Below are 24,707 nucleotides of genomic sequence, written 5' to 3' on the forward strand. Positions count from 1 at the left end.
CAGCCGATCTGGACAGAGAAGGCATTTAGAACATAAAACAGATGAAACCAAAACTTCTAAATATTTGAAACAAAAAAGTACATTGAAAGCTGCAAGAGAGACACAAGAGGCAGAGTTACACAGGAAGGCGAGCCCCTTGGAAAGATCCCGGATGTCTCAGCCGACCTGGAAAACTAGGAGGGCGTGGAAGGGGAGCTCACCGCTGCCTCCGCCCACCAAACCGCGGACAGAATAGAGGGATGAAGAAAATCTTTCTATTATTAAAAACAGATTGAAAGAATTCGTGACCACTATTGCAGCACTAACAAAACTTACTTGAAGGAGTTCTTTGAACCAAAGAGAAAGAAACTGTTTCCTCTTTTGTTGTTGTTGTTGTTTTGTTTAGCACTATGTCACCTATGGCAAACCACATTTACTCATTAAAGAATCTGTGGATTTGAGGGTTGTTGTCGGTTGGTGCTGTGCACAGTTGCAGAGAGATTCTCATGAGAACATTTCCCACTCCACGGGACAGACTGATGTCCAGAGAACACTGCAGGTTTACTTACAACTGCACCATGCCTCTCCCGGACCGCTGTGCTGTTTTTCCTTCTACCTGAAATGTGACACAGTTTCTCCGTATTTATGACAACGCTCAATTCTATCACTGTTTTCAAATTTTCTGCCATTCTGATAAGTGTACTGACACCTCAACTTGAATGATACTTGAATTTACCTAATGTGGCATAACTTTTTTTTGTTTGTTTGTTTTTAATTACAGATTCCCACTTTTTACCTGGATTGATTTTATATTAAACATTTTGAAAGCTCCTTGTATATTTTAGGTAAGAGTTCTTGCAAATATTTTGCAAATATCTTACAAATGTTTTGCAAATATTTCTCCCCACCTGTGTCTTTTCTCATTCAATGCACACTTAGTTTTGGTGATCACTTTTCCTTTGTAAGAATCCTGCTCAGCTGTAGGTTATGGGTATTTTCTAGGGTGTTATGTCAGTCTCTGTTTTCAAGTTCCATTGTGAGTTCATCATTATAGATGGTTATTAGGAATGGCCCATGATTAGGTGAAGGCCTCTTGCTACCCACGTGTTCCATATCATTTGTTGGGCAGGTAGGTGTCTGTCCTCTGCTGAAGTGCCTTTAACTCTGTCAGTATGAGGTATGATTCCACATCTTTTGCTCTCTGAAGGGCCCCGGATCCCACTTCAGGGTCCCTTTAAGAAGGCAGCGTCACTGTCGGCTGTAATTAGTGTAAGAGCTGGGTGGTGGTATCTCCTTTGAAAGCAGAGCACTGACAGACCCTGATGGCAGATATATGTGGCAGTTCAGCTCCATGTCTTCACTTGCTGAGCCCTTCCTGGTGGCGGTGGACAGTGATTTGCAGTGACAGAAGCAGAGTGACCAAGCCTGTGACCTGCCACCTTGCTCCTCCTTGTTGATACCCAGGGGAAACCGAGCTTCAGATAAACATCCCTGGCTGTTTGCTGGAGTGGAACTCTTACTGTTTTCTGGTGCTAAAGATGGAATCCAGGCCCTTTAAATGTTAGCCAATTATCCTACCACTAAGCTGTACTCTGAGCACCCTAGTGGAAATCTTTGAATTTTTGTGTTCACTTTTTCCATATTTCTCAATTTAAGCAGTAGGTGAAAGAAAAATAACTTAAAATGCATATTATAACTTGTTTGGTTTGTTTATTTATTGACATAGGGTCTCTCCGATTCGCTCAGGCCAGTCTCATTGTGCTGGTCCTATTTTAGCAGCTTCAGCAGGGCTTACAGGTGCTTGTCATCACTGCCAGATGAATATCTACTTAAGCTCTAATTAATGCTAACTATTGACCCTACTGACTGTATCTCCTTCTTTATGATCCAAATGCAGAGCATGCTCAGATGGTCAAAGTGTATTAATGGAACATCATTTAATGTTAGGTTAGCTTAAAAACTGTATTTAAATGAGTTTTCTTGTACAGCGAAGTTCTTATTTTGACAAATATTTTAAGTACTCTGTCCGGGTTGGTGCCTAGAGATGCATGCCAGCTTTATCCGCACTGACTCAGGAGCGATCTGCACTAACAAACCATGCTTCCTAGCAGTTTGTGCTGTCTGAAATCTCTAGGGTTTAATGGCAGAAAGGCTTTCCTTCTTTTTGTGTACAGATGAGTGCGTACTGTGGCGTGCACGTACTGGCGGAGCTTTGTATGTCTTTATGCCTTCTTTCACATTGAGGAGGAAGTTTACTAAGTTGGAAGGCATAGACTTTTCAATTACTGATGCAGGCAATTTTCCTTTCATTTCTGTCTGGACAAACACCACTAGCTTGGAATGTGCTGGGTTTCTGTAAGTGAATGAAGAGTTACAAAAGATAAAGCAGTCTTAATTTGATCCTATGAGATGGCAAGTTTATAGAGGGCAAGATTCTTAAGTCAATTCTCTTTGGCTCTTTCTACAGTGCACATGGCAAGATAGTGCCATAAGCACTGTAGAAACTCAAGGAGGAAAACGGAGAGTGGCCTGAGGTCAAATTCTTATAAAACATTAAGTGGTCAGAGTATATATTGGAACTTTACATTCTTATACAATATTAAGTAGTCATGATATACATTGAAGTTTTAGTGTAAGTACCTCCTCCTTTTGTTAGTTGATCCTTTGAACAGATACATAACCCTCAGAATACAAACATTTTCTCTGCACACCTGCTCTGATCATGTTTATGTAGCATTTATAAACTTTATGCAGCACTTTTCTATATGTACATTATCTAATTATAAGAAATATAATATCTGCCTCTATTAAAATAAACAGAGAAATAAAAGTTATAGAATATGTTCCTGAATATATGAAATTTTTATGAAATATATTTCTACCTTTTCTTTTTATTATAAAAATATTCTTTTATCATTCAATAAGTCCTGATTATATTTCCCCCCTCTACTCCTCCAAGTTCCCCCACCTCCTCTCCCATTTAGACCTATTCCCTTTTATATTTCTCATTAGCAAAGAACAGGTTTATATAACAAAACAAAATATATTAATAAATGAAAACCATCATATTGAAACTGTACAAGCCAAGCCATCTAGTTCATATCTAATTACTTTCATTAATTGCCCTCTTCTCAGAGACTGAGTATGGGATGCGTCTCAGACTGGCCTTGAACTCACTGTGGAGCCCCGGCTGTGCTTGAACACCACAGAAATCCTCCTGCCTTCACCTCCCAGGTTCTAAGTTACAAATTATACTACCACATCCAGCTACACACATGCAGTTTTAATCCTTTGATGTTATGGTCGTAGAAAACACATTTCAAAAGTTTAAGTCATACTATCTTTTATAGAAAATTATAAGGTTATTTTTCAAAAAAATCAAAGCTGTAAACCTATGCCATTAGCAAACTATGTGAGAGGAAAAGTTTTGAATGCAAATTCAAGGAAGAAAGGGGTGATTCAAAGACTCAACGCAGTAGTGGGTACAGCTTTATGCATTTTGAAATGAGCAGTGTAACCATGGATTCCAGTTGTTATGGTATAGAGTTTCTATTGGACTCATAAAGGTAGATCCATTTAAATACATCAGCATTTAGGATATACTAGAAAGTTCATCTTTAGCGTATGAAAAATTCTGTGTCAACTTAAAAATTATGGAGTCAGACAGAGTTTCCCTGAATGATTTTAAGGTTGCAGTAGCTGACTGCGGAAGTGTCACCATTTCTGCATTTCCTTCTGAAGAGCTAAGGCTACTTCTGTCAGTCCTAAAGCTTTACTTGAGTTTACTATGGGTCACACACATCAGGAAGCTTTTCTGCTACTTATGGAGAGTACTTCAGTAGGACACTGTGGACCACAGGTGTTTCATGGCTCAGTTACAAATGGCTGCTGTCTAGAATGTTAGACTGCAGGGAAGAGACGATCAGGAACCATGGTTTCTGTCCGCATCTTTTTCCAGTCCGTGAAAACGGGACTGTAACATTATCCTAGCAGGATGGGAGGTGGGGTCTGATCCACAGAGCGTAACAAGAATCCTGCCAAGAGCTGATTCTCCTCCTTCATTTGGTGTTGTTCTGGTAGGGATCCTAAGATCTTGGCCACAAATTCAAAACTGACAAGTGACTGGAAAGACAGCTCGTACTCCTATTACAACTATGTGGAGCAACGACCGTCCACTAATGTGTAAAAAATGTCTAAAGTTCTCCATTTCAATAGAGAAAGCAGATAGGAACACAGGACTAAAACTATAAGCGCATTTTTCTCTTACAAATTTATATTTCACCATCCCAAATTTTATGTTCATTATATGTATCAATACTGACTTTAATAAGAAATAACAGCATAAATAAAAATTAAAAATATGTGAGGTGATATATATGCATGTATGCATGTACTCTAATTCAATGCAATGTGTAATTTTACTGAATCTATTTAGTCTATCATTTTATCTTTTGACCACCTGTTGGCAGCACTTCAGTTCTGATTTTGGCAGATTTTATCTGAATATACCTATTGGATGTCTCATTCTGTAGATAATTTTTTAAAGCAGGTGGTCCCCTGGAAGTAATTCACTCAGGATAAAATACTCATGGTTTATAAATGCATGCTGTATTTTTAGGGAATTTTATTTTTTAATTATAATTTTTTAAATTTTGTTTTATAACTGTTCATGAAAATAAGGAGTACTGTATTGCCATCATTTCTACTTCTCCCCTACCTAGCTCCTCCTATGTCCTACCCACCCCCACTACTTCTTAAACTCATGAGTTCTTCTTTAATTATTACATGTGCATACACACATGCAGCCTAAGTACACTTAGGGCTTCTCATATATGCATGTTTAAAACCTCCTTTACAGTGGAGACATATAAACATCATGGGAGGTTTCCCTATGGGAAAACATTTGTGTGTTTCATTATGCCCAGAAACTTTGAACATATCTTTGTTCTTATATTTAAGACAAAAATATAAAAAAGTTATTTTTAAAATTGCTTGTACGAGCAGTTTTTCTCTTCCAACAAAATATAATGGTATATATTTCTATTGGTGAGTGAAGTAAATCGTATGTTGAAGTTAAAAATCTTGTTAAAATAAACAAAAGTAATACTTACTCCTTCAGAGGGGAACATACGTAGCCGGAGGGGTGATTATAGCCACGGATATAATGTGAAGTTGGAGGATACCCTGGGAACTCCACACTTTTAGCTGTGATTTAAAAAGTTGAAGTGAGACCCAATTACCAAGACAAAAAAATATAATTTCTAGAAGCATAATTTTAAGATATATGACAGCATTTGGTTTCAATGTTAATACTGGTTTCACAGTGTACATATGTCTGTACTAGTATTCTTAGAGATGCTTGTATATTTTTATACAAGGAACACGCTTTAAAAGTATCATTTCATCACTTTCTGAGGTGAAGCATAGAGAGAGTGAGCCAGCCCCAGGGACTCACTGGCTATCTTTAACACTTATTTCTCCACAAAATCACGGACTACTGAGACACAATAAAGCCCTCTTCTCTTAATTCCATGTGCTAATTTCAAAGGGTAATTAAAATTTAGGAGAATTTGCCTCAGTAATTAATTATGCTGCAAGATATATATGCTGCAGTGAAAAGAGGAAGTGATTGTGATTATGGTGATGATAATTATATAATTTCTAAAAATAGTTTGAGAGAATATGTCAGACCAGAGGATATAGATTTTTCTAAAAGATCGTGACAAAGTCTATGGGAAAGGCAGAGGGAAGCCCGGGTGCAGAGGTGATGTGGTTGTACGAATGTTCCATTTTTGCACCACTTTCTAAACAGAGCCTCATAGACTGGCATGATAGTATTGCCTGGAGTGCTAATAAGGTAGTTTTCCTTTTAAAATGTGGAGGTTATAATTCTATTTCCTTTTAAAAATCTTGACAGTTTACCAAAAGTATGACTCTTTAGGGAGGCATGACTTTGAAAACCAGGAAGACAGGACTTTAAAATCCAGTAGCTTATTAGATATGTCAATCAATGTTTTCACTGCTTAATTTCTGAACTTCAGCTTTATCTTCAGTGAGATTCCACACAAAGTATCTACCTCAAAGCAAGGTGCAGAGTGAGCTGTAAAGACACTAAGAAAACTTGACCATCCATTGAAAATGTACTCACTGGAAATGTCTCACAGAAAAGTTAGCTTTGTTGTTTCAAAAAAATGGACGGTTATTTCTAGTTGCTAGTTTGAGCTTATATTATGCTTAATTAATTTTTGAGACAGGGTCTCAATATGTAGCCCTGGTTCCTTGCAACACAGTCTGTAGACAACGCTGGCCTTGAGTTGATAGAGATCCACCTGCCTCTGTCTCCTAAGAGCTGGGATCAAAGGCATGCTCAGTCATGCCTGACCCCATTCTCATTTATTGACTTATTTTGCTTTGCTGGGATAGGGCCTAGAGCCCATGACAGAACTGTCACTGAGCTAAAACTGCAGCTGCTATTTCACCTCCTTTCTGACTAGTAATAAAAGTCTAGAAATGGCTTGCTTTCAAAATATGGAAAATTATAGATCTATAATTCTAGAAAGGCAAAAATGTATACAGTAGACTCTGAAAGCATTCTATATACTATAACTCTGAAAACAATGGTTAAAATATATATACACTGAGAATATCCATCTTTAGTGATCTGCTGTGAGACCTGGAGAACTGGCGTTGACTTAGAGGGCTGAGAAGTGCTCTCCGTGAAAGAAAATACTGGAGTCATCGCATATTTAGATATTATATCCCATGGGAAGTAAGAACACAACTTCACCGTCTGTCCCTGAGAAGCTTACAGGAGGGGAAGCATTCTGATAGAAATAAGATTAAATCAAATTCAAGAAGAAAACTGGGATCTTCACTACTATCCTCCAAAGTACTTTTAACATGATCTTAAACTTTCAGAGTTTAAATGCTCTGGTGTGAGAAGGTTTTGAAATAGTTAGCAAATTATGATACATTTGCACATCACAGAGTCACATTGCAGAGCAGGGTAGAGTTATATCAAAACTTGAATTCCCTAGAAGAGATATAAGCATATTTAAGGAATAACCCATCCAGCACTATTCTCAATATTTTCATATTTTATACTCAGCAGTATAAGAATTAATATATATGCCTACTTTAAACAAGTCAACTCTAAAGTTATGTATAAAACCCAGCTTTGTTTAATAAAGTTACAAATGTATACACTGAAATTTTTTAGTATTTTTTTAAAATTTATTTTCTATATTCTTTGTTTAAAATAATTACATTCTTGAAAGCCAATTGTAGGAAGAGAATTTGGGGCTTCTATCCAAGAGACACTATCACATTGAACAAGCCAACAGAAATGCAACAATTAGCTGACAGTTCAAGGTGGTGTAGTAAAGCATTCTTAATGGATTTAAGAATCCATTCTTAATGTAGGATTTAAGAGCAGTGGTAACTCGGAGATGAGGGAAATTAGTAGACACAGAGTATTCCAGGATGGCAGTAACTTAAAGGACATGCAATTTATATTTTGGCAAGGAAAAATTTAAGGCTCTGTTAATCCTTGGACTATAGCAGTCTCTCCCAAAATAAATGACACTAAGAGGATGTCTGTACCCCACAGGTTAATAGGGTTATTTGGTTCTCTGAAGTCTAACTTCTTGAGTTCTTTGTATAAATTGGATATTAGCCTTTTATCAGATGTAAGACTGGTAAAGATCTTTTACCAATCTGTTGGTTGCCATTTTGTTCTATTGATTACACTGAAAGTTTTGCTTAGAGTTATCTACCTCTATGAGTTCACAGTTCATACTGCAAAAGTACAGGAGGAACTTTTCTAACCAGCAGCTCATGGGGTAGGTAAAATACCTGGCTTGTGTATTTGACACAAGCTTTTTGGTTGCACTGAATAAACAAACAAATAAAAATGAATTGAAATATAGTTTCTTCTAAACTATTAACACTAATTATTAAAGGCAAAATTTTTAATGATACATAGTAATTCTAAAACATGGGCAAAATGTTTCAACTTACTACTGATAATGTCCACATTCCCTTCATGGTGCTTGATGTGTATTAAGTCGATAAAGTCTCTAGGGGAAATTGAGCCCATGGCAAAACTTTGTGTAATGGTGTGGCATATATGTGTGTCCTGCAACAAATCAAACCATAAAGATTGCAAGAATTACTTAATATGAATGATTTATTGTTCCCCAAAGAAATTCATCATGTATGTTTCATCTGCCTTTAGAAAATAAAAAGATTTAAAGAAAGTGTTAAGCCAGTTTCACCAAGTCAGCCTGCATTTTTAGTGATAAAGAACATTAGAGCCACAATTATGAGCGCACAACATTCAGCAAAGAGTAAAAAGACCACTTTTTCTATTTGTAGATGGAGAAGACAAGGCCCATGAGATGAAATCATATGCACAGCTAGGAAGTAGTTAGAACATAGGTTTTCTGACTTCCATACAATCCTATCTTGTCTCTGTTAGGTAGGTAAAATAAATCTGAAAAATACATTGATTTGGCACTTTATAGCATAAGGTCTAAAACTAAAGACCAGTGTTAAAACCATCTGGTGAAACTGGATTTAGAATGGCTTAACCGTGAACTTCCAATGCTGTGCCTTCGGGCAAGATCTCCCAGAGTCCAACCCACTAAAAGGACCCAATCTCTTTCAGTGATTTCAGTTCTCTGCCAGGCTGAATTGCAAGACAGACTTTTCCTGGGGAGACATTAATACCGGTCTGCTCATCCCAGAAAGGCAACCCATGGCAGTCCAATGTAAGGATACAGCAAAAGTCCAATTTGATGAATCAATGAGTTTATTAGGGTTACTTTCAGGAATATGGGTGAGAGGCCACTCACTTACTGGAGCAGAAAGGACTCAAAGACAGCTGCCCTACCAAGGCCTCCCCAGCATGAGTGACAGCTCATAAGAGCTGTAAACCTGGAGCTCACTGCACAGCTTGCAGGGAGCTCAGGGTTCTTTCCAGGTAGCTCAGTTTATCTGAGCCTCTTCCAGGCAGCTCCTTGTTCCAGAAACTCCTTGTTTCTTCAAAGTAGTTGGGCAGTTCTCTGCTTGCCTATTAAGTGACTCTCAGCAGTCTTTCCTAGTCACATACTTGTGAGGAAGGAGGAGCTTAGTGAATCTGGTGAGTTTCAGGGACTTCCTGAAACTATTTTGAGTTGCCTAATTCCTTTCCTAAGTGAGCTTACCTAAAACACGGACTGTTTCACGCCCCTCTAGAATATCCTGTTGTTTTACTTCCTTGTAAAAATCTTGTCATAAAATATCACTTCCCTTTACATCCTATGTCTCTCGAAATTTCCCTCCAAGATGAAAGAGTGTAACGTGGAGAAAACTACTATAAAACACCTTAGCAGCAAAAACCTGCCTTTTACAGTCTCTGCTTCATCTATTCTTATGTTGTCCTCTGCCCTCGCCTCCTAGTCCGTAATGATGTACCACTGTTTACCTCATTGCACACTGTATTATACATGTCTCTAAGAGTAACAGTTCTTCCCTCTTCCAAGGGCTGTACAAATAAGCCGATAAGACCTCTGGAGGTGACATACTGTAAATCTGAACAGGAAGGTGAAATAATGACTTTCAGAGGTACTATGGAGCACTGACTAGAAGGGGCAGGAACTGGGAACAAATCCTAGTTCTTGTCATATATTTGCCCTAGGAGTCCCCACTCTGCTTTTTAAGCCCTTTAGTGTCAAATGTAACATTCTTTTCTACCAACTCACAAGAAGAGCAGACCTTTCTGAAGTGCTAAAAGACCCTATGATGCGACACAATGGTGATAGGAAAAGCCTCACAACTTTGTTTTGATTAGTGAGGAACATTGCTTCTCAAACTGACTGCTCCACTATTGCAAAGGTCATGGAGTGATTTACTCTTACTTTATTTTTTGAGGATAGGAACATAAGCTCTCTCTATAGATACAGATCTATCTTTCAGGGATTCACTCCAATCTCTTTTTCTATGTAGCCTTTTAAGATAAGTTTAATCAAAACAAGCAAAATTACAGAGGCCTAACTATGATACTGTGAACACCATGCATGTCAGGCATTTGCTTTTTTTTTGCTTATTGTGAAGACTTGAAGAACCAAAGACTCAGTGATCTATAAGTTTATAAACACCAGTTATCAAATCACGGAACTCAGTCTTACTTCTCTGTGGCTGTATACCACCCCCATTTATGTTAGCATTAGCTGAAACCCTAGCAAAAATGTTTTTCCTCTTTGTTTTGCAGTGCTAGGGATCAAACCCTGGAGCTGATGCATGACAGGCAAGAGCTGCACTCTAAGCTACCCACAATCCTAGAGTTCATTTCAGAAAAAGTCACCATATGTAGCCCCAGGCTGGCCACCAGGGCAAGTCCTCGGCCTTCCTGAGGACTCAGTATTGGCTAATTGGTTTTTTTTTTTTTGTTGTTGTTGTTGTTTTTTTTTGTTTTTGTTTTTTTAGTTTACATATGATAAATCCATCCATTTTAAGTACATAGGTATAGTATACAGTTTTCTAAAATATGTTAGTTGTCTAACCTTCACCAAAATCTTGTTAGAACTCATTTTTGGTTCTTTCTTCCTCCATAGCACAGCCTGCTGTCTCCATCTCTAGACTGTGTTTTCAAGTCTAAGATTCCTCATGCTTGCCCTAGTGCAAACCACCCTAGACTCATTTCGATTGCTTGGATAGTTCCATAATCATTCTCACCAATTTCATCCTTTTTTTCCTCTTCAATTGTGGCTGAAAATTTTGTTGGACTTTCTAATCTAATTTAGCATCTGTGGTATTTCAGATTCTACTTCTATGGATTTTACAATGTTTCCACTGAAATGTCAGCTGTTATTCTTATAGAACTACCGTTGCATGTACTTAAATGCTTTAACTATAATACTATAGGGAGTGTTTCTTCTCTGGTTCTATATGCCTCTTGAATTTGATAGCCATCTCTTTACTTAGCCTTAGAAAATTTTCTTCTATAACTTTACAGAGATTTTCTAGGCCTTTGACAGGGAATTCTCTTTTTAATTGAGTTTCATTTGATGTTGAGTCTTCACTTGTAGTCTCATATCTTCATGACTTTGCTTTAATGTTTCTATATCTTTACTGAAATTTATTTTAATGTCCTGAATTGACTTGTTTTAATCAGATGTTTGGTTTTTTTTTTTATTGAACTTCATTGAAGAGTTGTTTCTGTCTTTAAATCCTTTTTGGGGATCCTATCTTTTTGAATGCTTTGAATGTATTATTAATTCTCTTACATTTTTTTTTGAAATTTTGTTTTTGTTGTTTGCATTAGGAACCATTATTGTAATATTGGTGATTTTTAAATAATACATGTGGTTTTGTTTTTCATTTGTACATTAGGATTGTGCATATTTTAAAATATGGAGTGCTTAACGAGATTACATGTCATACTTAAACAAAAATGTTCTCTGTATGGATTTTAGTATGTGTGCTGCCATAAAATCTTTCATTAGTTCATACTTTGTCCTGAGTCTTTCAAAAATGTTTTACTCTTTGCTTTGCATTGTATGTGTGTGTGTGCGTGCGTGTGTGTATGTGTGTGTATGTATGTGTATGTGTGTGTTGTTTACAACAGTGCATGTGTTGTGTGAAGAGTCGACAACTTCGGCTGTCGACTCTTGAAATCCACTTTGATTGAGGAAAAATCTCTTTGTTGTGTGTTACTGAATATACAGGCTAGCTGACCCATGAGTTCTGGGACTTCTGTTCGCACTTTTCATCTTCCCTGTGGGAGTGCAGGGGTTATAGTTGCTACTTTGCACACACACACACACACACCCCGGTCTCACATGGGTTCTCTGAATCCTTACTCAGATCCTTGTAATTGCATGGCCATCACCCATGAGGCTAGCTCTCTAGTCCCTGTCTTTAATAAGTCCTATGGTCCAGAGTAACATGTAGATGCTTTCTAATGCCACATTCACAAACTAAACTCTGCCAGGATACTTGCAGTCACGGCATCAACGAGGCAGGAGAATCTTTAGTCTAGGCCAGTATGGGCAGGGTAGTGAGCACTGGGACCATGTGGGCTTCTTAAAAACCAAAATAGCAGCAACAAGTCTCCCAAAGCCATGGCTGGAGAGACAGTTCAGTGAGTAATGGCACATGCTGCTCCTGCAGGGGACCTATGTTCTGGTCCCAGAACGCTTATCAGACAGTGCACAACTACAGTAACTACAGCTCCATGAGAGTCTATGCCTCTGGCCTCCTTCACCATCTGCACACCATCCTCCCAATATAATTTTGGACCTTCCCTCCTTCGTTTCCTTCGTTTCCTTCCTTCCCTCCCTTCCTTCCTTCCTTCCTTCCTTCCTTCCTTCCTTCCTTCCTTCCTTCCTTCCTTCCTTCCTTCCTTCCTTCCTTCCCTCCCTCCCTCCCTCCCTCCTTCCCTCCCTCCCTCCCTCCCTCCTTCCTTCCTTCCTTCCTTCCTTCTTCCCTTCTTCCCTCCCTCCCTCTCTCCCTCCCTCCCTCCCTCCCTCCCTCCCTCCCTCTCTCCCTTCCTTCCTTTTTTTTAAAGACAGGGTTTCTCTTTATAGCTCTGGCTGTCCTGGAACTCTGTAGACAAGGCTGGCCTCTAACTCAGAAATCTGCCTGCCTCAGCCTCCCAAGTGCTGGGATTAAAGGTATGTGCCACCACTGCCTGGCTTTGGACTCCTTTCAACAAGGCATGTTTAAATTTGTTTCTATATAATACATGTGGATAGCTAAGTTTCATTCCCTTATGGCATAAGAACATATCAACAAGAGACCATCATATTAGGAATATGATACCTCTTTACAAATAGAACAAAGCTAATTGGCATTAAACTATTGACTATTAAAAATTGATACTTTAGCTGGGTGGTGGTGGCACACGCCTGTAATCCCAGCACTCTGGGAGGCAGAGGCAGGCAGATTTTCTGAGTTCAAGGCCAGCCTGGTCTACAGAGTGAGTTCCAGGACAGCCAGGGCTATACAGAGAAACCCTGTCTCGAAAAAAAACCAAAAACTCAAAAAAAAATTGATATTTTAAGGCTTTAATAATGTTTTATCTAGGTGTAGTGGTCCATGCTTAAAATTCTATTACTCAGAAAACAAAGATTGACAGCAGCTGACCAACTAGGTGAGATCTGGCTCCAACTAAATTTTAATGGGAGTAGTGGTATATGTTGTGGGGGGCATTCAGAGATACAGTGTTTGTTGCCATAGCATGGGCATGGCCCTTGGTTCAATCCCCAACCCTATCATTTAAAAAGACTATTAAACAGTTTTTAATAAGCTAAGGAATCAAAATACAGGAACATAGTAAACAATTATTTACTACTGAACAGAAAATTACCGAATCAATCTTGTGTAGCAAACTGAACCCTTTCAATGATTTATCCCATGAAGTTCTGTGTTCATGTTTGAAGAGGAAATCAGAGAGATGAGCTGCTGATTCTGGAATTATTCCTTCAACACGGTATCTATGGTTATTAAAGTAAAGAGAATTTAAAAATTTAGCTTAACTAGAAAATATACTGGTATTGAAGTTAAAAATAGCAAAGAATGGTAAAGCAATTGAGTATCTCATATCTAAAACATTTGGGACCAAAAATGCTTTCTATTTTGGATTCTTTTGAATATTTGCATATATGTAATGACAGACCTTGGTTATGAGCCCTAAGTCTAAGCACAAAATTCATTTGAATTTCAAAATCTTTATATACTTACTATAATGGGATTTTTTTTACAACCTTTTACAATTTTATTCAATTCAATATTGAGTGGAAACTAGCATAGCTTATATAAATAAACGTTGCCAGCCATTATTCCAACGTTTACTGTTATAGTCAGGCCTGTTGGCAGAGGCCTGTGATCTCAGCTGGCAGGGGCTGAGCAGTCAGGAGAATTGTGATGTATAATTTATGTCTAGGCCAGAAGGTGAGTTCCAGACCAGACTGGGCAATTTAGTGCAATCCTATCTCAAAAAGTATAAAGATAGTTTTGGAATATAGCTCAATGGTAGAAAACTTTCCCAGTATATGCTAGGCCCTGGTGTGTATGTGTTATGATTGAATTTTTATAGACAATAACTTTTAAATTTTGTGTGTTGTTATCTACCAAGAAATTAAGGTATCAGGAGAAAAACTGATCCAAATCCAATCTTAGCTGTTTGCTAGATGAAAAAGAAATTAGAATAGTATGGCCACACTTTTACTCTGGATTTTTCTTTCAAAGAAAGAAAATAGATGTTTTGGTTTAAAACTTTTAAGTCTCTAAAGAATTAAAATTTCTTCAGAAAGTGTGATTAGAACCAAAATATCATTATTATGTAGACAGAATAGTAATCACATGTGTGGAGAACTATTGCCCTCAACTTTGCTTTTTATTTATTGAGACAGGGTCAAACTACATAGACCAGAACTGTGCAACTTTTTATAAAGTTCAGGATGGTCTCTCAAATGTAAGCACTTCCTTCCTCAGCCTCCCAAATGCTCAAGCTAGAATTACAGGCACATGCCCTTGCATCTGACTGGCTTCTATGATTTGGTCAGATAAGGAATTCTTCAGACAACTTCCTTGTGTATATTAAGTTTTCTTTAGAAGTTTAGTTGATCCCAATTTCCTTTATGAGTTATGCTAAGATTCCTTAATATAAGGTTAACTTCCTTCATTGTGAAAAATATTTTGAAGAGGTGGGGGACAGGGAGGGAGGGAAGGAGGGAGGGAGGGAGGGAGAGGGAGGGAGGGAGGGAGGGAGGGAGGGAGGGAGGGAGATTGAGATGGACTGACAGAGACTGTTTTTCAGTTTTAAGCTTGGGGAAAAATAACCCAAAAACTAATCACCATGTAATGCAACAAAATGCAACATGGTCAGACATGAAATGGTTAAGGTTGCATTACGAATGTTTGTTCACAAGTTCACACACACTGCCCTCACTGTCCTTGACTTATCTAATGTCTCTCTGTGGCAAGATCATAAACTCTGATAATAGCAACTTGACTTTTTGTATTTCTAACCTATGCCCAATAATACATAAGTCTTTTATAAAAGTTTTTCTGAAATTACTAATGGTGACTAACACAGTCTTTTAATAGTCTTGTCAAGTGATGCCAAACAAACTAAGTGTACTTCACAGGATGTACTTCTTCCCGCAGGCAGCTAGACAGAATCCAAGCCTCACTAGAAAGAGTGGAGAATGTGGGCATACGAGAAAGCCCAGGGATATGGAGGATAAAGAGGAGGAACAGGTGTCCAAGCTCTTTTGGGGAGATTTGGAAGTCTGTTTTATAATTATTTATGATAATACTATGAGATAATATTGAACCGTTACTATTATTGTTATTCTTTTACTTGTGAATTAAAGATAGAAAAAAATCTGTGAGATGTCCTAGCCCCAGTTTAAACCCAATTCCAGTTCTGAAAGAGTACCACTGAATAACTTAACTTTTATTCCATAAATTATTAATAAGGCAGAAAGGCAGCATAGCTTAAATGATTGTTTTCAAACTATCTTATGAATACTATGTGAATGGTCATTTATTGTTTCTATTTATGCGTGTGTGCCTGTATGAGTTTATGTGCACCACACAAATACCCAGAGGCAGCGGACATGGGATTTCTTAGAAGTGGGCAGAAATGCACTTGTGAGTTACAGATATGAGAACTTAGTGTGTGTTGGTCTGGAAGAGCAGCAAGCGCTCTTAATGACTGTGGCCATCTCTCCAGCCCTGTGAATGATTCCTATAGGGAGTCTTTTAGGGCTTAGGGCTTGTGAAGATGCTAAACTAGGATAAATACTATACTAAATTAGGGCTTTTCAATTGGGTCACCATAACTTTATATATTACTTTTGTTGTATGATTTTTAAACTGTGAATACTGTTAGTTGTAAAATGTATTAATATCTCATTTGTCTTCATTAGAGGTTTAAGAAAGGATTGAATGTGCTGATAGTGATCACCAACATAATACCCAGATTGGGAATAACTGATAAGGAAAGAAAATAGCGTGGTAAGGAAGCATGAAATGTTCAGTACAGTAGAAAAGGCAGACTCTGGAGATGCTTTTTCTGATAATGGGCCTCAATTACTCAACTCACACACTGGTTAGGTTTAGGATTCAGAAGAAACAATAATTAGGATAACACAAGTAGCCTTTGATGCAAAGTCCTGGTGTCTGAAAGTTTTCATTTCACTATTACAATGTAGGTACCTTGGAGAGCATCACCTAAGTAGGCCTGCACTCACCTGAAACGGGAGGGGGTGATGCTATTTATTTTGTATATACATGTTAATAATTGTATATTGCATATGGGGAATGAATTAAATTTTATATGATGTAATGCATGCTACAGGAATATATAACAATGTTATAGGAATGTATTGTTGAGGGTAGTAAGGAAAGGGGTTCCATAGATGTGCCTTCTGATGCACACCAAGTCCTCAAAATCAAGTCCTCAGTAAATAACCACTGAAGGTCCTTTATGGACAGCAAGTTAGTAACAGAATGCACAAATCCTGGTAAAGTATATAGATTACCTATTTATATTGCAGTTACATTTATATAGCTAAAGCTCATATATTCCCTAAATACATATTGATCATGTGTCTATGTGATGGGCAGTGTTCTGGTGTAGGGATACCACAAAACACAAGGGCGACTTATTTCTAGTCTTGTTCCTATTCAAGTTCCTGTTGAAACCACTTCATATTCAAATAAGACATACATAATAAATTAAAAAATAAATTTCAATAGTGTTACCTGTGAAGGTTACAAGGCAGAATAGCTAAACAGGGACTGAGTGTGTGTGCACGGGAGACATTTAACCTGGTGGGCAGGAAGGTCACTGTGGAGAAGCCACAGTCAAGCTGGAACCTGATGATCAGAGCTGACGTTAGCTTGGAGAGATATGGGAAAATATGCCAAGCACACAGGATTGCGAGGGCTCTGCAGGTTAGTGCAGGGCATCTGACTACCGCCACTGTGAGCACAACACAGGGAGGAGGAGCATGAAGTGATGGGTGTGAGGGCCGAGGGTGACTGGAGGTCATGGTCAAATGTGGGGACCTTATTTTATTTATTTTATAAATCCTTAAAGGATTTATACAGGGGAGTGACATAAGCAGAATCATATCTGAGACTTTTTGAACAATGCAATGTAGCCGAGGAGGAAGAGAGAGCAGGAGTCTGTCACTGAGAGATGCTGGTGACAACAGGGTACCAGCGAGGAGCTAATCAACACCTACCACTGTCTCTCTGCGTGTGTGGTCATATAGGGCTTCTGTATGGATCCAAGCTTGATACCAATGACCCTTCTCTAATCTGTTCTAAAAATACAGACTTGTGAAAAACAAAGTCAGTGAGCCAGCTCTGTCCTTGTGACTGTAGAGGAAAGGACGCAGGCACTCTAGTGCTCACTGGGCAGTGTGGCATCTGGCTGACCACACCAGGCTGAAGCAGCAGAGCTCAGGGAAGTGGCAGAGGAGGGTATGTTAGTCTGAAACGGAGGCTCAACTCCTCCTCCCCTGCTATAGTCCAGACTGGGTTTATGGACACAGTGATCAAACCCAGGCACCAAGTGCACACCAAGTGTAGGAGGAGACTAGAAATTACCCCTGACATTCACTAGCAAATGTCAATGGTTCAGCAGCCTAGGGCCACTGCTCCAAAAAACAATTAATTTATGATACAAGTCGGTTGTTTGAAAAGAATAAAACTGACCAACTCTTAGCCAAACTAACTGAAAGAGTAATAAAATCTAAATTAATAAAATTAATCAAAACATAAACTTGTACAAAAGTTCATTCCTTTTAAAATAAATGGTGCTGGAAACACAGAATATAAACCTGCAGAAGAATGAACTCGGTTGCCAGGCGGTGGTGGCGCACACCTTTAATCCCAGCACTTGGGAGGGGGAGGCAGGTGGATTTCTGAGTTTGAGGCTAGCCTGGTCTACAGAGTGAGTTCCAGGACAACCAGGGCTACAAACTTGGGTCTATATCTCTGACCTCGCACACAAATCAATTCAAACTACATCAAAAACCTTAATGTAAGACATGAAACTCCAAGTGGTCGAGGAAAATACTCCAGGACACAGGTACAGGAAACAAAGTTCTGAACAGAAGGAACCCTAGCACTAGCAGCGGAGCAAGTAGCCCTAAGAGTTGGCATGCAGTGGAAAAGCTTCTGCACAGTGATGGAAAGCAACCAAGTGTCCAGCGGCCCATGGAGTGAGAGAATATACTTCAAACTCTTAATTCCCAGGCTCTATTAAAAAAAAAAAACTGCAAAAATTAAACAACAAAGCCTTCCCTGCCAATCAATAAACATGCCAACAAGCAGACATCCTTTCCAGGAAGAAACACATATAGAGGATAAACCAGGTGAGCTGTGGAACAAAGCAGTGCTCTGGGCACCACAGTCACCAGCGGCTCCTACCCCTGCCAACGGTGAGAACCAGTGTATTCGCTGTCCACCAGCCTTTCAGATCATAGGTGGAACCCCTCCCAGCTCTATTCCCCACTCTGCGGTCCTTAGCTAAGTTAAGGATGCCTTGTAGCAGGACAATACTGCCACCTACTGCTTGAAGCCTTTTCTATCCCTTCCTCTTTCTCGTGTTGGTTTCTTTTTTTTCTGGTCTCATACTTATTGTGAATTCTCCTAAAGTGCAGAGGCTGGTATGGTTTATGATATCTGGGTACATAGTCCCCACACTTGACAGCATTTTTCCTTTATTTCAATTATCCCCACTCCTGTGTGCAGCCATCTAACAACCCACCTAACAACCTGACACCTATCACCAGTCTCCTCATGATTACTTCTTTTTCTTTCCCTTCCCACTGATGGTAACATATTAGTATACATGGTACTATCAGAGTCCCTAGACCCCACAAATGAATCAATATTTAACAAGGGTTGTTTTTCTAGTCTGTTTTCAGAGTGGTCTAACAAGTGGATAATGATGTGTGCTGCAGATAATGACAAATAAAACTGTCATTATTAAATGTGAAAGAAAATTTTTCTATGACAAGAAGGGTGCTATCCACAGCAGCCTGGACCTCTCTGCAGCCAGTAATCAGGACAACCCCACTGACATCCCTACAGACCCAGGACAACCCCACTGACATCCCTACAGACCCAGGACAACCCCACTGACATCCCTACAGACCCAGGACAACCTCCACCTACATCCCTACAGACCCAGGACAACCCCACTGATATCCCTACAGACCCACCTGATCTAGAAGACTCTTTTCCCAGATCCTAGTTTGTATCAAGATAAACATTAAATAGGTTTTATTTCTCTGGTATGCCTGGCCTAACTGTACCTCTGTACAGACACGTTTATTTTTTTGAAGTGCCACTATTAGGGTCATCTGTTGCTTAGACAACACAAGAAAGAATTACTTTCTTGGTACGTATTAAAATGACTAAGAGAAACTCACTCAATCCTTATGTGTTGATTTTTTAAAAATGGCACACAGGAGGCTAAAGCAGGAAAAGCTTAGTGGGACAACAACAACAACAACAACAACAAACTCACAAAAATTGGGATACAAGCACAGGTAAACTTCAGTAAGATGAAAAACATACAAAAGCTAACAACTGCAAGAACCACACCCACAGCCAGATGTGCAAAGTATAGGATTTCTAAGGAGCAGGTCCTAAAAATTCTGTGATGGTTTTCTTCATAGCAATGACCTGGGGGAACAGATGTGATGCCAGGAGCTATAAAGGAATGCCTAAAACCAAAACTAGAGAAGGCAAGACACAAACGCCTGAAATATGTCTGAAAATTCACTTTATAAGCACACTTTAGTTGTGTTTGAAACAGTATGACCCTCAAAACCACACTTAAAGCTATTTAGGAAAAAGAAATCTGCATTCACGAGTAAGAGAAAAAAATGGATGGGGAAAATCTTTTAGTGGTTGGAGAGAAAAGTGAAGGATTCCAAACATCATAAAAATGTCACTGTTGGCAAGAAACGGCAGTTTGCTTCTGCAGAAGTTTTCTATCCTAGTGAATTGGAAGGACATTTTTGTGTCCATATACATAGTTTTCTGGTGTTAGAGATGGATCTAGGATCTTGTGCACTAGAGCGAAGCACTCTACACCAAACCTAAATCTGCAGAGGGATTTACGTTCTACTGTATTTATATCTGGAGATTGTTGCACAACACACAATTACTTTCCTTTATGAAAACACATGATTTCACACACCACTTCCTGGTTAGTATTAAATAGTTTGTTCTACTTAATGAAGTGGTGCTAACTTCCAGATTTGGTAATGGCATTGAATTTAAAACAATGACTGTAAACGGAAAATGTACTCACAGGTGTCCGTGGAATATTTTGGAGGCCTTGCTGGAAACAGTTATCTTTTTCTCAAAGGGGAAATAAAATCCAGAAATAAGTTAACTGTCAGACACAGAAAACAAAATAAACCAAAAACAAAACAAAAGTAAAACTACGTTTTTCTGGCTTAAAAAAGAATATACTATTTTAAAACATCTTTACAGTAAACTTTCACTGAAAAAATTTTGAAAATACTTTTCTTACTGAAGACTTAACGAGTTTCCAGCCAGATAGGTCTTGATTGTAAGCTAAAACTTGTTCAGTAGTTTGTTGGGCAATTGCCTTATAGTCCATCTACCTGTGAAAATTTAACAAGGATTATAAAATATAATTTTACAAAAAAAAATTTCCACATTGCATAGCTGGTCTTGAACCCATGAACTGAAACCATCTTTCTGCCCCAGTCTGTCAAGTGATTGGTATTATAGGTGTGCAACATTACACTTTAATCCTATATTTTTAAAGACATCTGTCATTTAGCAATGCATAATAATTACCTGATTACGTGCATTCACAAACCCCTGTCTTCAAATGGGAAAATCTGCATGTATGTAAAAAACCAGATTTGGAAATCAGGGACCTTGGTGAAGTCTGATCCTGCTGTGTATGAAACATGATATGTAGTATTTATACTTTCTTCTTGATGTAAAGTTAGAATATCCCTAACACCCTGTAGAGTCAAAGTGTTAAATAAAGCCTTAAATGGGTTGACTAAGGTCCCAGAGCATGGCAGGTTCTGGTTTTTCAAAAGCTATTATTTCTAACAAGCTTTTTTCCCTTATGATGTGTCACAATCTTTTGTCATGTGCTCTTGGGTAGTAACCTTGAGAGGCCAAGTGTGGCTTCCTCTCCAAGCATGATCCTGTCAGCTATCTTCTTGTCCCTTAGGCACAATTATATCAACCTCCTGCATTTTCCTCAAGTACAACCAAGAACCACCTTGTCTCAAGGTGCTTTTCCTTGGAAAATCCATGACAGATTATGCTTTCTTGGTTCCTTTGCTTAAATGTCAACCATTCAGACAAGATCATATTCAGAGCAGTTTAGTCTTAAGACATTTAATAAGTCTTTCCTTGCTGCTAAGTACTGCAAAGGACTTTTCCTTCCTCCACATTCAGAGACAAACTGGGTGATTAGGTCCTGAGGGCAGAGACCTCAGGGATGAGATTAATGTCTTTATAAGAGACTTCAGGGAGCTTATTTGTCCGCTCTGCCCCGAAGACACAGCCTTAAAAGCAGTCTACGTCCCAGAAAAGTGCCCTGACCAGAAACTAAACATTATGGCATGGAGGTCAGACTTATAGCCTCTAGAAGTGTGAAAAATAAACTCTTGCTCTTTATGAACCACCTAGTCTATGGTCATGCGTAGTAGAGCCCCAAGGGCACTGAGTGCTGTAGCAAGCAGCTGGGGCAGCACGGTTCTTCAGCCCATCACCCACTCTTCAGTTATGGGAAGCTGAACAGATGTGACAAAGACCATGGGAACATCTGGATTCAAATCTGGTCTCTGCAAATGGGTAAGTGCTTAGGCTCTAAACTTCACCTTAGGCTCCAAATTTCAACTTCCTATTTTATAGGATACTCATGGGGGGCGGGCATAAAAGTTATGAGAGTTATTACAGGCAAAAATGCTTGAATCAGTGAGTGGTTTTGTTCAAGGTGGTCAATAAGGTTAGTCTCCCCCAAGCCCCCAGATAGGGTTTCTCTGTGTAGCACTGGCTGTCCTGGAACTCACTTTATAGACCAGGCTGGGCCTCAAACTCAGAAATCCACCTGCTTCTGACTCCCAAGTGCTAGGATTACAGGCGTGTGCCACTACGCCTGGCTAAGGTTAGTCTCTTAAAATTAACTGTTAAAACCATCACTAAAAAGTTTTTCAAATAACTGCCCCTAAGCCTCTTCACACTCCTTAATGCATAAATATCATAACATTTAGAACCCTTGCTCTCCCCAATGCTCTTCAGGACGGGTCATAGACTTATATATTCTCTTCCTTGGCTTCCCAGGAAGGTACAATAGCTAGGTGATAGATACCCTTTATATTGGATAAAAAAAAAAAAACATAGTACAATATCATAGGCTCCTCTTTCTCATAAAAATCCTGGTATCTTTACCTTTCTCGCCTCTAGTCCAGAATTTTAGTGCCCATTGATACTATTCTCCAAATCCTAGAGGAGATCCCCATATCTGTTAGCCTGTAAGGGAATAAAGTGAAAGTCAAAGTATTTTGATCCACAATGTAGGTCAACATATTTTATTAATTCTTTTACATTTCCTTCACAAACACTTTATATCTTTATTAAAAAACACAATTCTAACGTGGAAGTAATAGGTACTTTTCTACTTTTCCTACTTTTCTACTGCAGTGATAATTCACCATGACCAAGGCCACTTATCAAAGAAACTAATTTAAGGTTTATGGTTTCAGAGGATATGTCCATCATGACAGAGCAAAGGCATGATAGCAAGAACTGAGAGCTTACATCTTGATCTGCAAGTTGGAGACACACACACACACACACACACACACAAGCCTTTTCATGCCTCAGCAACACACCATCAAGGCCACACCTCCTAATACTTTCCAAATAGTTATATAGTTATACCAATTCCAGACCAAGTATTCAATCACCGGAGACTATGGGGCCATTCTTCTTCCAACCATTACCGGGCAATTTAAAAAACTTTTGTTTTTCAGTCTAAGGATTAAATTTATCATGTTAAGCAAGTGCTCTACCACTGACCTACATCCGAAGCCAAGAAACTTTGAAGAACCTTTAAAAGAATAGATTAAAAAGATACCTAGATGAAGCTTAGGTTATTAAAAAAAAATCTAGGGTTTTTGTTTTGTTTTGCTTTTAAGGTCATGCCATAAACATTGTTTGGCTAGTCTCCAACATGGGCCTCTCCTAGCCTAAAACACAGGGTTTTACTTATCACTGACTTACCTAATCTAGAAATTTCACCCTTACTGGCATTTATCACTAGCTTTAAGTTTCTGCATGGGTTGTATAATTATTTTAGAATCACTTCGCATTCCACAATAGATGTGTGTTTAATGAACTACTGAATGGTATTTTATAGCATCTGCCAATTTTGCTAAGAGCAACAGGAAGGTAATGTTTAGAAGGCTAAGGAGAGGACAAAGAGACGGGACACAGCAAAGTTATAGTTCTATTACCTGATGATGTAACATTGGATGAACTAGAATGTATTCAGATGAAAATCAAGGGTGTCTTCAGCCATAGGGTCAGTGGAAAACAGACCATTGTTGAAATAGCATCCTTTTTTGACATAGCACTTGGTTGCAACTTGATTCTTCCCACTTCATATCCTGTCCCAGCCTGGTAGACAGGGTCATACAAGTTAGTGATCTTTATGTTTGTATAATTTGCTTTCTGTGCTGCCTGACTGGGTCCCTAATGCGTGTTGGTTCACTGCCATTCATTACTGGGATCAGGGTTCCCAAAGAGTTTGTTAAATCCCATTATAGGTCAGTCTGACTGCCTTCCCAAGTCCTGAATCTGCAGCGTGTTTGAGATGGGTGGAAGTCCAGGAGGGTCAGGGTTTGGGGGCGGGATGGGGAGCACAGAGGAAAGCACAGTAACCCTGGCTGAATTGGTACCTATCCGGGCTGGGTCGGGGTCCGGGGTGGAGGGAAGGGTTGCTCTGAAGCCGTGTAAGGCTCACTGGGAAGGTCTTGGGCTGTGGATGTGACTCTGGGAGAAGAGTCCCGCATCAGAGTCCGGTACCTCCAACTCTCCTATCGCACAGTTCCCTCCCACAGCCCGGGATGCCCAGCCTGCCAATCGCGCCGGGAAGAGCAGTGGCCTGTATGAGGCCAGCATGGGTCACGGATAGAGTCTAGAACCTTCCCACCCGACCCAGAGAAAAGACAAGAAACCCCACCTCCCCCGAGGACGGGGACCTAACGCCCCTCAACGCCCTTTGACCTTTGAACTTTCCGCGGGGCTCTCGAGACCCTCCCCACTCCCGGCGCCTGGTACTACACATGCGCCCTGCGTCCCGGCGCCATGTTGGGTCAGTTTGAAAGCGAGCGCGGGCGTCTCGCCTTCCTGGGGCGGCGGAGGAAATAGCGGTCCTGAGGAGGGCGGTGTCGCGCTCGGGGATGCTTTGTCGCGTCGTCCGGTTTGGGAAGGGCACGGGCTCTCCGCCGAGAGTCTGGAAGTGTGCGCTTTAAAAAAAAAGTGTCCCGGCGAGGTGAGCCGTCTGCGGGGAGCGCGGCATCCTTCCGCCGCAGGAGACGCGGGTGCGGGGCGGCGGGACGGAGGGAGGGGGAAGATCCTTCCAAGGGGCGGCGCTGCCTCGAAGGAGAGTAGGGGCGTCCCGGGGTGCGGGGGCCGTCGTCACCCAG

The 24,707-nt window shown here is 39.6% G+C and overlaps 1 protein-coding gene across 2 annotated transcripts; it reads right to left on the reverse strand.

The window, feature by feature from the left end:
- Positions 1–24,365, reverse strand: Stard6 (StAR related lipid transfer domain containing 6). 2 transcript variants are annotated; one of them, XM_052155964.1, is made up of 9 exons: positions 24,286–24,365; positions 23,514–23,676; positions 22,447–22,527; positions 20,537–20,630; positions 20,312–20,361; positions 13,331–13,457; positions 7,999–8,116; positions 5,091–5,184; positions 1–2,332 (listed from the first exon to the last, which is right to left on the reverse strand). In XM_052155964.1, exons 4-9 carry the CDS (start codon positions 20,624–20,626, stop codon positions 2,110–2,112), a joined length of 702 nt encoding a protein of 233 aa, XP_052011924.1. In that variant the 5' UTR covers positions 20,627–20,630; positions 22,447–22,527; positions 23,514–23,676; positions 24,286–24,365; the 3' UTR covers positions 1–2,109. The 2 variants fall into 2 exon arrangements, with proteins under 2 accessions (XP_052011924.1, XP_052011925.1); XM_052155965.1 differs by having other exon boundaries at positions 24,242–24,326.
- Positions 24,366–24,707: the final 342 nt, after the last annotated feature.

This window comes from Apodemus sylvaticus, chromosome 13 (assembly GCF_947179515.1).
Source record: "Apodemus sylvaticus chromosome 13, mApoSyl1.1, whole genome shotgun sequence".
NCBI classification, from domain to species: Eukaryota; Metazoa; Chordata; class Mammalia; order Rodentia; family Muridae; genus Apodemus; species Apodemus sylvaticus.

Coding starts and splice junctions, on each gene's coding strand:
- Stard6 (XM_052155964.1), bottom strand. CDS start 20,626: ATGGACTATAAGGCAATTGCCCAACAAACTACTGAACAAGTTTTAGCT. Junction 20,362..20,536: donor GGAAACTCGTTAAGTCTTCA/GTAAGAAAAGTA, acceptor TTCCCCTTTGAG/AAAAAGATAACTGTTTCCAG. Junction 5,185..7,998: donor GAATGTGGACATTATCAGTA/GTAAGTTGAAAC, acceptor TTTAAATCACAG/CTAAAAGTGTGGAGTTCCCA.